Genomic DNA, 16,148 nt, shown 5'->3' on the forward strand with positions numbered 1-16,148 from the left:
TTGTGGCAACCCTGGGTTGTCAGATGATGGTTAGCATATTTCTTGTTAGCAGTAAAGCATTTTAAAAATTAAGGTATGTACGTTTTTAGATATAATGCTGTTGCACATGGAATAGAGTACAGCATAGTGTAAACACAACTTTTACACACACGGGAAAACCAAAAAATTCGTGTGACTCACTCTTTTTTTTTGCTGTACGCGGGCCTCTCACTGTGGTGGCCTCTCCCGTTGCGGAGCATAGGCTCCGGACGCGCAGGCTCAGCGGCCATGGTTCACGGGCCCAGCCGCTCCGCGGCATAGTGGGATCTTCCCGGACCGGGGCACGAACGCGTGTCCCTTGAATCGGCAGGCGGACTCCCAACCACTGCGTCACCAGGGAAGCCCGTGACTCACTTTATTGTGATATTAACTTTATTCCAGTGAGCTGGCCCCAAACCTGCAATATCCCTGAGGTATGCTTATGTACATATACCTACATTTATACAGTATATACGTAAGTGAGTGTGTGTGTGTGTGCGTGCGTGTGCACGCGCGTGAGTTTAACCAACTAAGAACTTTAGGCCAGCATAGCTTTTTTTTTTTTTGTTCCTGATTTCCCTACCACTTGTGACTTTTTCTCTAACACAAAGTGTAAAACCAAAGTTTCAGAATTCTCCATGAGTTTGGTTGTCAGTTTCAGTGGACCTTGGTGTGATATTCCCAGTGAGTAGTTAACCATCTCAATGTATGATGTTTTATTTATATAAACAAGTTCTGGCTATGTTAGTCCTTAAGAGAATTCTTACCTACTACTCCTCATGACTTTTTAAAAGAAAAGCAAGATTCCTGCCTTGCAGTTTTTACATACAATGCAGATAACTTTAAAAGTCAACTTGGAGGAATGTATCTCTCCATGTTTTCCAATGAAAGTCTAAATATGATTTATGTTCATGGTGAATTTTTCTCCCTAAGTTTCTTCATGGATCCAGTGAGACCAGGATTTTGAAACAAGGTTGAGACAGAAGCATATTTGGACTGTCTTTAGGCTTCTCTCTGCTGCCTAGAAATAACTTACTTATTTTCTGTAAGAATAAAAAATAAGCTAAAATGTCTTTATTATATTTCGTTTCAGTTCTAAATTGATACCTACTAGGAAATCAGAATTAGGAGTTCATTTTGCAAGGGTTTAATATGACAGAAGTTCTTTGGAAGTATACATTTAATTGCTAGCAGTGTTCTTTGAAATGCTCTGTACTTCTGTCTACCGATAAAGCCCAGGGGTACTATTTATTTCCTTTATAAATCTCTACCGTGTGCCAGACTGCAGTGAATTCTGAGATTCTGTTGGAACATCTTGTTCAGTAAATGAATATTGCCCCATAGTACTATAGTCTAGTCACTCGCTTTTACACACCTCAAGCTTTAACAGCAACTTCCCGGGAAATTTTTTAAAAGGGAAAGAACAAGGATACAAATTCCATAGGTAAAAGTAGACGTGGATGTGTCCATGTATGCATTTGGTAGAATGCTGTAAACATGCATAATGAATTCTAAATTCATTGAGAAAATGTGACTAAGATGTTGTGTTGCAGAGACCTTCATACCGAGATTTTGTGTCCTTGCCTTCAGTTTTCCCACGATGGTTCTTTGTTTTTCTCCCACAGTAAGGTGTTTCCCAAAGGCCTTCCTGAGGAGTTCGCCATAGCAGCCGTGTTTCGGGTACGAAGAAGCACCAAAAAGGAACGGTGGTTTCTGTGGCAGGTTTTAAACCAGCAGAATATGCCACAGGTAAGGAACCAGAGAGATGTACTGATCTGTGGCCTCTGGTGGGATTAAGCCAGGTGAATCTTGGATCTGTGGGCATAAATTTGGGAGCAGACCTCATGCATGACTATTCTGTCTTTTAGTGGAATCACCCACAGGGAAATGCAAGTATTCTCAGAGTTAGAAGGATCTTGCTGAGATTTGTAATGGGAGAGCCTGGTGGGTGAGGCAAGATTAGTTTGTTTTCTGTTTTTGTTTTGTTTTTCTGTTTGTTTTTTTCTACTAGATTCATATTTTTGTCTGAAGACACTCTAACTACCCTTCCTTTACAACTGCTTCATTGACACCAAGACCACTCACTGACGACTTCTTCATTTCCTATTATTTCTGATATTATACATCATTTTAAAGCTGTTCGTTGTTTCCTCTGAAAATCCTTAGTAAATTAAGAGATGAGATACAAATATTGATTCCATCAATAAAAATAATTGAACACATGCTAGATGCTAGTTAGTGACAAAGATAAGAGACTGGCAAAGCGTGATTCCTTTTCTCAGGGAGCACATAGGTCTGGGGATGCCATGTATGAGAACAGCCTATTGGAGCATGACCACAAGGTGACAAGTGAGGTGGCCGAGGGCAGCTCGGAGTTGGGTGGGGACTGTGCGAGCATGGAAAGGACGGCTCCCCCAGATGGAACATGAGAAGAGCAGGGGTCTAGGAGTACTTGTGGGAGATGTGGCATTTGGGCAGAAAGGAGGGGACGCAGGTGCTCCAGGGAGGGGAGGTAAACATCACAATTACTTATGGGCACCATCCATCTGTGTTTATTTCCGTACATATCCATTGAAATGTCTTTCATTTCACTGGTCTTTTAATATGTTATTATATAGTCACAGTATTAAGAAGGAAATATGACTTGAACAGAAAGAACATGTTCTCTATGAAAATGTATTTTCTTTGCACCATGCAAAGCATCAAAGGTTAAAGAAGTTGATCTCAGTTTCCATGCTAAGAGTAGTGATTATTTCTTATTGTTTTTAAATTAGTAACATTTAATTCTTGAATCACTCATACAGAATTATATATATACATAGATAAACACACACACACACACATACGCACATACACATACGCGCACACACACACTCCTAGATGTCCTCTCAAGAAAGGAGCATATTACATTCATCAGATATCCCATATTTAAACCATTTTTGTAGCGGTTGTTTGCTGTTCTTTTTTTTTTGCGGTACGCGGGCCTCTCACTGTTGTGGCCTCTCCCATTGTGGAGCACAGGCTCCGGATGCACAGGCTCTACGGCCATGGCTCATGGGCCCAACCACTCCGTGGCATGTGGGATCTTCCCAGACTGGGGCACGAACCCGTGTCCCCTGCATCAGCAGGCGGACTCTCAACCACTGCGCCACCAGGGAAGCCCTGCTGTTCTTATATGTTAACAAATCCAACGGACACAAGTATCATCTAAAATATTTTACTGAGTACCTCAGTTCTACTAACATGCAGCTTGAGTTTATTTTCAATTATTTAACTTTTTTATTGGAGTATAATTGCTTTACAGTGTTGTGTTAGTTTCTGCTGTACAACAAAGTGAATCAGCTATTCGTATACATCTATCCCCATATCTCCTCCCTCTTGAGCCTCCCTCCCACCCTCCCTATCCCATCCGTCTAGGTGGTCACAAAGCACCGAGCTGAGCTCCCTGTGCTATGCACCTGCTTCCCACCAGCTATCTATTTTACACATGGTAGTGTATATATGTCAATGTTACTCTCTCAATTCGTCCCACACTCCACTTCCCCTGTGTGTCCACAAGTTCTTTCTCTACGTCTGCGTCTCCTTTCCTGCCCTGCAAATAGGATCATCTGTACCATTTTTCTAGAGTCCATATATATGCGTTAATATTCGATATTTGTTTTTCTCTTTCTGATTTACTTCACTCTGTATGACAGACTTTAGGTTCATCCACATCACTACGAATGACCCAATTTTGTTCCTTTTTATGGATGAGTAATATTCCATTGCATATATGTACCACATCTTCTTTATCCATTCATCTGTCGATGGGCACTTAGGTCGCTTCCATGTCCTGGCTATTGTAAATAGTGCTGCAGTGAACATTGTGGTGCATGTATCTTTTTGAATTATGCTTTTCTCAGGGTATATGCCCTGTAGTAGGATTGCTGGGTCCTATGGTAGCTAGCACCTTGAGTTTTGATTTGTGTGCTTTAATAATTTTTAAAACTGAATTTCAAACATTTAAAGATCATTTGCATTTTTGCAGGTTTCTATAGTAGTTGATGGTGGAAAGAAGATGGTGGAATTTATGTTCCAAGCTGTGGAGGGAGATGTGTTGAACTACGTTTTTAAAAATCGAGAACTCCGTCCTTTGTTTGATCGTCAGTGGCATAAACTTGGCTTCAGTATACAATCCCGGGCCATTTCGGTCTATACGGACTGTAACTTAGTTGCAAGCCGGCATATTGATGGAAAGGGCACTGTGGACTTCCACGGAAGGACTGTTATTGCAACCCGAGCTTCAGATGGCAGGCCTGTGGACGTGAGTTGTTAACTAGTAACATTCATAAATTAAAATAAAATATCTTATTAAAACCTTTTTCCTTTAATAACTGTATAATATATTCCCTTCTCAACACTGTTTAAATTAATTTGCCATCAGATGTGTGAAGCATAGCTATGTATTTCCAACTATATATATATATATATATATATAAAAATATATAGTGTGTGTGTGTGTGCGCGCGCGCGCGCGCACGTGCGCATGTGTGTGTGTGTGTGTGTGTGTGTGTGTGTGTGAGAGAGAGAGAGATACGCGGGCCTCTCACTGTTTTGGCCTCTCCCGTTGCGGAGCACAGGCTCTGTACATGCAGGCTCGGCGGCCATGGCTCACGGGCCCAGCCGCTCCGCGACATGTGGGATCTTCCTGGACCGGGTTGCGAACCCATGTCCCCTGAATCGGCAGGAGAACTCTCAACCACTGCGCCACCAGGGAAGCTCTCCAACTATATTTTTACATATATTATTTTCTATCTATTTTCACCCATTTTTCTCTAGCCTGTGAATTTAAAAGAACTAGGTTATGCCTTAAAAAATAAGGTTATTAAAATTAAATGTTAGTAAAAATTGAAAATATTATACAAAAGTAAGCTTGGTCTAAGTTCCTATGTCTTGAATAGAAAGGACTGGAAAAAGATGAAATTTAAGTTAAATGGTTCTGGTGTTTTCATTCAAGAACAATAGGCTATTTATTCATCCTCAGAATCACAAATGTTTGTACTGCAGACTATTTTTCATTAGCTTATAATGTTTCTTTAGAGTTCTGTTGGACTGAAACACAACAGTAGGTCATTGGATGAGAACAATTGTCTAGTAAAACCCTTTCAGATGAAAAGTTTCTTTAAAAATTATATTTGATGCTCACATGGTACAGATTTATTATTAATTTCCCAAAGGCCTATAATCTTTAAAAAGGGGGATATATCTAAATTTGATGACTTCACATTTTCTTATGGGTGGAATGATGGGAAAACCCATAAAAATAATCTGAATGCAGGACACCAATAGGAATTGTTAATGCAAAGCCCTTAACAGTTCAATTTTGTTTCAAAAGTACGGTTCTGTGCACATACATGTTTGGCCAGCATATTATTTCTAAAGGCCCCTGTGGAAGGCATCAGAGACAGATGACAGATGGATAGATAGATAGATAGATATTATATATATGTGTGTGTGTGTATATATATATATATATATATATATCTCCAATAAAATATTATTTTTAAACTGTCTTCTCTTAGACACAATGAACAAATCAGTGAGAGTGTCATAACGAGGGTTCAGTGATGATTATCAAGATACCCCAGAGCAGGAGAAGCCAGTTCTGGACATAAGACATCATGGCATCAGGGAGAGTGAGCTTGCTTGGGGATCAGACAGATGTGATTGTAAATCCTAGCTCATCCACTTAATTCTTATGATCTGCTAATTTATCTTGCTCACTCTTAATTTATCTGAGTCTCGGTATCCTAAATTATAAAATAATATTGGTAGACTCGATAGTTATAATTGCATGGCGTATGTGCCATAGTGCATAGTATGTGGTCAGTTTTCTGTGTATTCATTTATTTATTTAGGGCCAGACATGCCGTTCAACCTGGCATAAAAGAGCAGAAAACAACAGCAAAATCTGCTCCTCTCTCAAAGATCTTAAAGGCTCAGTCTGTGTCAGAAAGATGGATCAGTATGTGTCAGTAAATGGTGGCTGCCAATAATAATCACAGTATTAATTGTAGTGACAATAGTCCTAGACAGACCTTTCAGAAAGGTCTCTCCAGAGTCAAGGGAGGAAGTGGAGTCCAGCAGCTACACCTCAGACGTGTGACTTCCATGGGTGGAGTGTAAGTAGATGGGAAGTGATCTTCAGGGGATTCTAGTAACAGGAGTAGGGGTGGCGGTAGCCCTCGCTGGAGCCCTGCTGTTGACTGGAATCTGATCTCCTGCAGGACTAGCGAGGGCAAAGTGGGGAATGGCAAGAACCAAAGCACATGAGGATTAAGATAAATTCATAACCTTTGAGGGAGAGATGACAATGAGAGAGGGGCAAGTTATTCCAAGAGTGGGGTCCTGACTCCAAGCTCCCGTCTCAAGGTTGAGTGTTGTGTCCTGTGTCTAATTAACTTTTTACTCAAGGGAACAACCCGAGGCTGAAGAATATCACTGTGAGTCCTGATGAAAAGCACAATGGGAAAATTATAGTCTTACCACACTTTCATGGTTTAATGTGGAACCTTAGTTCACTTAAGAAATAATATTAAAGCCATGTCACGATGATGGAGCTTTAGAGGAGTCACTGTTTAAGTTAAACAAACAAATAAAATACATATTTTATTTTTTAAAGATTCTTGGTCCTACTAAAACTCTAAGTAAACTAATATTTTTATTATCTCCATACAAGCTCTGTGATTTATAAGATCTGTTGTAACATGAAAATGTTTTGTTTATTCAGAACGTAAGTTATCAAAAAAACCTTCTAATGATTAGGTTTTATTTTACATATACTACCCGTGTGCTTTCGTGCAGAGAAATAGGTGACAAAACTGATAAAAGAATTTTTTTTTTAACAAAAAAATTCTGTGTGACAGGGTCAGTGCATTCTCATTCTAAAGCACTATGTCAGTGAAGGATTCTAAAGCAACTAATGAATTAAAAAAGCATAATTAAACTAGGCTGGCTGTAGTTTCAGTGTCATGGGTACTTTATTAGGTTCTAATCCATGAAAAATTGATCATCTATCTTCAGTTAAGTAAAATAATTCATATGAAGGCCCTAGCACAGTGGATGATACATAATAGAATTTCAGTATTTATTGACTATTTAGATAACAGTGTTGATGATAAATTAGTTTTAGTTAAGGAGAATATTAATTAATTGGAGTCTCTACATTCTTCATTCTACATAATGGGTATGTTACTGCCTGGTGTTTCATTAGACTACGTAAGACAGTGCATTTAAACTTTATAAATAAAAGTTTACTTCAGTAACCTTGCAAAAAGTTATAGAAGAGAAATCATTAAGTTTCATTTCATCTCAGAATTTTGCATTGGCTGCAAATCTTAGGCTGTTCATGAATCCAAAAGATGTCTGGAATTCTTAATGCTTTCTGTGAGCTGAATTGATTTTGTTCATCTCAGTGTAGAGTAATAGTTACAGCTTTTCCCCTCCTTTCTTGCTTTGTTGGTGTTGGGTTAGAGATTCAGAGCTAACCTCAGATATCTGCTTTCTATTACCATAGGATTATTATATTATTATAGTTGGGTCTTACTATAGAAAGTACTTACTGACCTCAAAGAAATACATAACCTAGCTCTGTTACACTAGGAGACAGAGAAAGATGGGGAAAGAGGAGAGAGAGAGAAAGAGAGAGAAAGGCGGGGAGAAGGGGAAGGAAAGAGGTTGTTCCTGACCTATGTTATATGTCAAATCATCATAAGATTATTAATTAAATTATTAAATTTACAACCACAAACTAGTTTGAAGCAGCCTCTCTGTGCATCTGTCATATTGAAATTTTGTCAATAGTCTGTACCATTTACTTTCTCTGATGTGGTTGTTTGATCTTGCACTTGAAGACATGATTGTACTTTCCTGAAACTACTTTTAATTTCATGTCCGAATGCCAACAAATGTGGATTTGCTGAGCAAATAGAAGAATCAATTATTTTTGTAAAAATACTGTGAGTCATGCTCAAGAGGATGCCATGTAACATAAAATCCTTAGGTATTAGACAGTATCCATGAAAAGTAGATAAAAACTAAATACCTTTTTTTTCTTCTTATCGTAGTGCATTACCTCTCTTTAATTAAATACTTCTTTTTGATGGTTTGAAACAAGGAGCAAAGATCTGCAATTGCTCTATTACTTGATTTCCTTTACATATAGATTTATCTCAACAGCCGAATCCATTTCTGTTTCTCAAAGGGTCCATAAAATCATGAATCCTAAATTAAACAAAAATCAAAATATCTGCCAGTGATCTATTTGTATAAATATTAGCTTCTTTTTTTTCTTTCAAGTTAAATTACCATCGTTCCCAAATGCCTAAATGTGATTTTCAAAAAGAAAAATACTAATGATATATCTTATTACTAATTTTTTAATAGGTTGAAATTCACCAACTTCAAATCTACTGTAACTCGAACTTCGTAGCTCAAGAAACGTGTTGTGAGATATCAGCCCCTAAGGTAAGCTCAGTTTCTGGGGTGTGAAGACTGTAGAAGGCCAGTTGCCTGGGCTGTAGAGTCGTGTAGGGCAGCACTGAACGTCTTCTCTTGAAGCCAGGAGAGGAAACAGTTCCAAGCAAGAGACCCCTCATGGGGCTGTCCCACCGTCTCTTGTCACAATTTTAATCCCAGTGCTTCATCTTGAACTTCAGGAAAGATATGGCCTCACTTTGGACTCCACATGAGTAAAAGAGAACTTATGCCTTTCTCACTAAACCACGCTCTGACGGTAGCATCAGCATTTTCCAGTTACAGGGGTTTTAACGTCTGTGATTGTACGTTATTCTCACTCACTTCCCCCTCCTAGCCGTCACCCTTCCTGGCCAGTTTTCCTTTGTGAGAGACTTTTCACCTGCATCTTCCCCTCTCCTGTTAGCGCCATGGTCCACCTTTACCTCGTGCTTGGATCGTCGCATTATTGTGTCATCCTCTTCCCTGTCCCCACATAGCCAGAATAAGTCTCTGCATCACTGCTTTGTAGGTTCATTTACCTTCTTCCACTAAACATCTGTTATTCAGAAACACTGATCTTCTAGATATTGTGCTAAGCAACAAGGCTGGCTGACGTGAATAAGGCACATTCCGGTCCTCTGCTCATCTCACCCTCAAAGCCTTTGGTTACTCCCTGTTTGCAACAAATTAGAAATTCAGTTTCTTAGTCTCTCACTCTTAATATTCTCAACCTAACTCTACAACTATTACTTTCTGTACCAACCTTCCATTAAAAAACCCCCACTAAATTCAGTACTTTCTGCATCTCTTATTGCAATGGTCATGTGTGTGTCTTATATTATTAGATATAGTTGTATTTGCTTTTAATTTATTCAACTACCTTTGAAACTCATTGAGGGGAGTTGCACTTTTGTACCCTTCTTTTATGATTAGTGCTTTGTTTGTAAAAGGTGTCAAAACATTGTTTCTTGACTTGTTGACTGGTGTTTGAAAGGCATTAATTCTGAAAAGTCTTACAGAAAGAACATATGAAAAGTAAAAGGTGAAAATGTTATTCTTTGGGTCAGATTTCCCAGAAGTTCTAAACTTACCATTGAAAATTGTAAGAATATTTATCCATAGTTTAGTAGTTCAAAAGTATTTTTAACTTCTATCACTCACTTTGGGTAGTAGAATAATAATGTGATCAACTGACTCAAAGCATAGCTAAGTCTGTAAAAATTATATGTTTTGCTAATGTAACTTGGTTTTATAAACCATATCTCCAACCCAGCTTATGGCTCTCATTGCAAGGAAAGCCAGCCAGATATCTTTCTATAAATATCTGAAAAGGTAATTTAGAATGCCAATCTACAGACTTGAAATACCTAGACTTCCTGGAGGCACACATTTAAATCTTGAAGATGTGAATTCTCCAGAAGTTTTTCTTTAATTCATTATGCTTCTTTTATGTGAGAGCTTTTAAAATACGAATTTTCCCTGATTGAAAAGTAACAACATGATGTTTTGAGGTACCTAAATATTACACTCTTGACCAATAGTCACTCCAGCTTGAATTATGAGAAAACTGTTTAAGGAAATAGGTGATGGATTCGATGGAGTGGCTCGATAATCAAAAGCGGTGACATGACCCCACACATCATGAAAAAAAATTTTAAATCGTGCTTGAAAAAGATTTGGTTTTAAAGAGTAGAAAAATAAGGTAGGAAATCATCTCCAACCTTGGAAAAAAATAACAAAAGACTGCTTATTTTCCTGCTGATAAGTATTTGGGGCGGACATCACCATTCTGTTAATCGTTAACAGGAAATGGATAGGTGCTATATTTACATTTAATGGAAATATATATTTTGGAAGGTAAATAGTTATATAAAAGATACTTAAGTGCATCTGTTGTAATTTTGGCATCAACTATATTTTTTGAAAAATATTTGAACTCAGCAAATTTTAATGTACTTGCTTAAAAATCTGATTTTGTCCTGTAATTTCAAATCAGACATCCTTTCTGTTAATAATATTTTATAGCATATTTCAAAAGTGAAATTTATTCAGGATAATCTATAAATATACTTCTTTGCTGCTATTAATTAGGGTTTCTCTTTCTGAAGCAGTCAGATTTCATGACTACAGACCTAGACACAGAGAATGAAGAATAAAGAGGAAGAGAGGAGAAAAGCAGCAACACTTGTTGAAAATAAAGGAGAAAGATGATTAAGATTTTGAGGGTTTATTAACTAAATATGTGTCATATCAAAACCAGAGGTATTATGAAGCAGGGGATCCTTACTTGTACATCTTATGTTCTCTGTAGCCACTTTTTGGAAAGTGTGGGCAGTTTTATAGTGAAGCCTGAGACATGCTTTTAAAGTCTTAAAGTAGTGAATCAGTTATCCAGAGCAAAACTGTGAGCTCGGAATAGGTCTTGATTATTTAACTGAACCCATGGGGCACGGGGCAGGAACTGGCTGGAAAATCATATCAAATCATAGGACATAAATGGATCATTTTGGTGATAATCTTGTGTGTTTCATTCTAATGTAATTTTTAGACTTGTGGACTTGGAAACTTATGATGATAACTAAACAGCTAATCATTAAATCTGCAGAGAGTAAGTGTGATAGAACTAGTGGTAAAGACAGGAAACTAGTCCCAGTTTTTCTGGGAGCTATTTTTCTTACCGTGTTTACTGTGCTCACAAGCATTAGAATGCTACACACTTTTTCAAAATATTATTTTGTTTGAAAAGTTATGTATGTTTACTATATAAAATTTGGAAAATACAGCCAACTTCATAGAAGAAAATAAATATCAACCATGATCTCATCACAATAAATAACCACAGACAATATTTTAATTTTGTATCCTGACAGTATTTTTCCAGGCATATATAATTTGTAGTATATAAAGTAACGTGTGAACACTTCCCCCTAAAATGCAAATTCAGAGATATGAAATTGCAAATTCATGAAACTGCAAATTCAGAGTTACAAACCGTGGTAAGGACTCTGGTAAATGATATTGAGAGGAAAGGATGCATTTATCTTCTTCAGATGGCCATCTGGATTTATTTTTTGACAGAAAAAAAGTTCATTGCTTTGTAACCAAATTTCACTTCATGTGGCCATCCCCACATGTTCTGAACACACTGGATAAGTTATAAAAGTCATCACTTGTCTGTTACAGTGGAGACTTTTGAATAAAGAACAATGGACTGGAATAAGATATACATACTTTGATTAAATACATACTACCTTAGAGCATAAAAAGAGTTTATTTTCTACTTTTACATGCCTTTATAATCATCTTTTTGAACTAAACGATGTTCTAAAAGTTCAAATTACATTCTTTTATTTTAAAATTTGTTCCCGAAACACATATACCAATGTTATTTGTATAAAATATTTTATTGTAACAATTGTAATTCTTGTAAATGTTTGATATTACTGTACTTGTCATAAAGTCACCTATAATAGCTTTCGAATTTCTCACCAAAACCAACAATTTAATGCATTTCTAGTGTGTTGTCAGTGTAATAAAAACGTAGGGGTCTAGTGAAAAGGCAGTCATTATGAACTTTCACAGGTTGGTGTCAACCTTTGGTTATTAGAAGGAAGTTCTTGCAAGAAACTCCAGTCATGTCTAGTTTGGTGAGAGTCAGTGCTGGGAATGTCACCGCATTTGGAATTGACCCCATATCCTAAAGCCTCTTTCTGGATTTTAGTGCCCAGAGCAGCATAGCTTTGGAAGTACTGCAGCATCATTGGTACCCGCTCATGCCAGTAGAATGTCTGCATTTCTGCCAGCAAAGCAGGAACTTACAGACCAGTGCCAGTGCATTCCAAACAAGGTATGCTCCCTTTCCATTATGCCCATGGAAAAGCCACGCCACACAGTGAGCCAGTCCCTGCGGGTGTGGCCCTGGTCTTTCCCTTTAGTGTGCCTGGGCCTCTCAGTTGCTGGGTGGGTTAAGAGAAGGGGGTTGGGGATAGGATCTCCTGGATTTCGATCTGGAGAGTTCTGAGGCCATCTGACCTTATTTCCTGGGTAGGAAGTAGAAGAAAATAAAGGGAGGAGTCACCTGTACAGCAGCTAAGTACAAGGGCATAACACATGCCAGGAATAGGCTTCAATTCTGCAAATTCACAGATGAAGGAAACGCAGTGCCTGCCCTTCAACGCATACCCAAAGATACTCTACGTAGTGTGGGGACCGTGTCTGTCCAGTATCCTAAATATCCACCCAGCTCTCCTTTCTGCAGTGAGTTGTACAGGAAGTGCAGAGGAGCTCTGTTATTGCCCAAAGAATTTGTTTTGCTTGCCCCTTCCTGGTCAGGAAGCCTGGGCCCGTTGGGCTACACAAATGTCTTTTGTGGATGTTAATGGCACTCAGAGGCCTGAGTGATGTCTGGATGGCTTTCCTCTACACCAGTACAAAGGGAAGGGAAACTTGCCCCAGCTTCTAGAGCAGAAGGTCCCCGGCATCATGACTGGATGCACGCTTAGGCTTAGGGCATCCTGCGCCACTTCCCTTCCTGGCTGGAGTAGTGGGGAGGAGGGTGAGGTGGGAGTTTAGAGGAAGCTTACATTTCCTCAAGTGAATAGCTCTGCACAGGAAGCTCCGTGCTAAAGACTAGTACGAGGTGCAGGGTGCATGGAGGAGAGCGCACGTTCCAGCCCATGGAAGGTCTCGGGGAGGAGATGATGCTGGCGGGCGTTTGGAATAGGGGGTATGAGCCTTATGATGAGGGGAGAAGGGCCTCCCAGCGGAGGGACCTGCATCAGCTCCCAGGAAAGCAAAGCTTTGTCTTACTATTGTCAACTTCTTATTTATAGACTATGGGGTTTTAGTTCAACATGACAGAATATTTGATAACACAAAATTCATTTCTGCTCAGGGAGAAGCAGGATTACTGGGAGTTCCAGGCTCACCTGGACAGAAGGGGGACAAAGGAGAGCAGGTAAGACACCAGCCAACGCTGTCGGGACAAAAGAGGATTCGTCCAAAAGTGACTTCACAATTGTGTCCACCTCATTTTTCTGTGTCCCATACAAATGCACATTTCTGTGAAAGGCTATCGAGGGCTGTATTTAAGTGCTGATCACTGAAATAAGGAAGACTATATTGGCATGTAAGTCTGCTTTTGTATTCCAACTGGAAGGCTGGCCTAAAATGTACCTGTAAACCACAAGCAAAACTGTGAAGCAAGAAAGTGTCTTTTAGTTGGGCTCTAGCCTTCCTTAGCATTTTCTTCCCCAGATATGTGACAAACTCCTGTTTCTCTGTCTGCTGATAGGGCTCCACTGAAGATTCTTCCCCACCCTTTATTCGTACAGCTCACCTTTGTTGAGCACCTGCTCTGCATAAGGCCTAGTGCTGGGTGTTAGAGCGGATAGAAGGAATAGGCTATGTTCCAGGAGTTTACATCTGGAAGGAGATAGAAGACCTTACAAGGCCACACCAGTTAGGTGCTGTAGGAGGGTTGCAGGGGCCCTGAGGTAACAGTCTTGGGGAGACTGGGGAGAGAGTTTGCTGGAGAAGATGGTGGGTGACCTGGACCTGTGCAGATCTGAGTCTAGCCAGGATCCATGCTTTTCCTTTCTCCCTGTCCTTCTCAAAACAGAGCTGTCTATTCCTCACTCTTTGAGTCATGTCTTTTTATTAACCATTTTTTAAATTGAAGTATAGTTAATTTACAATGTTTTGTTAGCTTCAGGAGTACAGCAGAGTTATTCAGCGATATATATATATATATATATATATAACTGACTCTGTATATATAAGTATATTCTTTTTCAGATTCTTTTCAATTATAGATTATTATAAGACATTGAGTATAGTTCCCTGTGCTATACAGTAGGTCCTTGTTGGTTATCTGTTTTACATGTAGTAGTGTGTATATGTTAATCCCAAACTCCTAATTTGTCTCCCCCTCCATCTCCCTCTGGTAACCATAAGTTTGTTTTCTATGAGTCACGTCTTTTGTTAGCTAACTAGGTAGATTAATTCCTGCTAAGATTAGGAGTTGATTATGTTCTTACTATCTTTCCAAGGTAGAACAGATTTAAATTCTTTTCATGCCTTAACTTGGAAGTCCATGGTTCTAAATTATTTACATAATCTACATGGACTCCTTATTTTAAAAGGTAAGAGACTGAAGTTTGTGAAATGACTGATCCCTCAAAGTTGCACAGCAAGCTTCAGCCAAGCTGTCCTTGGTCTTTTGACTCCCAAAGGAGGGTCCACCATTGTACCTTCCATGGGAACTTCTGGCACCTAAGCAAGTGCTTGAGAAGAAATATTTGGGTTTGGGATGGGCATTTATTTTTGCCCTTGAGATCACACTTGTTTATTTTTGTTACTTTTGCTTTTGGAGACATATTCAAAAAAATTATCACCAAGATGTATGTTGAGGGGCTTACTGCCTATGTTTTCTTCTAGGAGTTCTATGGTTTCAGATCTTACGTTCAAGTCTTTAATCCATTTTGGGTTAATTTTTTTGTATGGTATAAGATATTGGTCAAGTTTCATTCTTCTTTGCATGTGGCTCTGCAGTTTTCTCAGCACTCACTGTTTATTTATTTTAAAATTTTTATTTATTTTTTATTGAAGTATATTTGATTTACAGTGTTGTGTCAGTTTCAGGTGTACAGCAAAGTGATTCAGTTATCTATATATATTCTTTTTCAGATTCTTTTCCCTTATAGATTATTACAAAATATTGAGTATAGTTCCACATGCTATACAGTAGGTCCTTGTTGGTTATCTGTTTTATATATAGTAGGGTGTATATATTAATCCCAAACTCTTAATTTATCACTCCCTCCTTTCCTCTTTGGTAACATAAGTTTGTTTTCTATGTCTGTGGGTCTATTTCTGTTTTGCATATAAGTTCATTTGTATCATTCTTTTTTAGATTCCATGTATAAGCAATATCATACGATATTTGTCATTCTCTGTAGGGCTTCATTTAATATGATAATCTCTAGGTCCATCCATGTTGCTTCAAATGGCATTATTTCATTCTTTTTTATGGGCATTATTCCATTCTATATATGTACCACATCTTCTTTATCCATTCATCTGTCGATGGACATTTAGGTTGCTTCCATGTCTTGGCTATTGTAAATAGCCAACACTATTTATTGAAGAGGCTATCCTTTCCCCACTACATATTTGTGACTCCTTTGTCATAAATTAATTGACCATATATGTGTGGGTTTATTTTTGGATTCTCTGTTCTTTTCCACTGATATATGTGTCTGTTTTTATGCCAATACCACACTGTTCTAATTACTATAACTTTATAATATAGTTTGGAAAGAAGATCCATCTATATGCTACCTATAAAATACACTTTATATGTAAGGACACACACAAACTGAAAGTGAAGGGATTGGAAAAGATATTCCAATCTTTTGCAAATGGAAATCAAAAGGAAGCTGAGTAGCTATACTTATATCAGACAAAATAGACTTTAAACAAGGAATGTAATAAGAGCCAAAGGTGGGTTTTATATAATGATAAAGGGGTCAATCCAACAAGAGGATGTAACATTTGTAAGTATTTATGCACTTAACCCAGAAGTGCCTAAATATATAAAGCAAATATTAACATTCCTAAAGGGAGAAGTAGTC

At 38.3% G+C, this 16,148-nt stretch overlaps 1 protein-coding gene across 1 annotated transcript in view; it reads left to right on the top strand.

Moving 5' to 3' along the window:
• Positions 1–16,148, top strand: part of COL19A1 (collagen type XIX alpha 1 chain) — a 363,495-nt gene that overhangs the window by 53,133 nt on the left and 294,214 nt on the right. Inside the window, exons 5-9 of the mRNA XM_079939273.1 lie at positions 1,644–1,767; positions 4,046–4,321; positions 8,443–8,523; positions 12,236–12,361; positions 13,409–13,471. Coding sequence (XP_079795399.1) covers positions 1,644–1,767; positions 4,046–4,321; positions 8,443–8,523; positions 12,236–12,361; positions 13,409–13,471 — 670 coding nt within the window. The remainder of the gene's footprint in view (positions 1–1,643; positions 1,768–4,045; positions 4,322–8,442; positions 8,524–12,235; positions 12,362–13,408; positions 13,472–16,148) is intronic.

The sequence above is a fragment of the Stenella coeruleoalba genome (assembly GCF_951394435.1).
Source record: "Stenella coeruleoalba genome assembly, chromosome: 12".
In the NCBI taxonomy this organism is placed as follows: domain Eukaryota; kingdom Metazoa; phylum Chordata; class Mammalia; order Artiodactyla; family Delphinidae; genus Stenella; species Stenella coeruleoalba.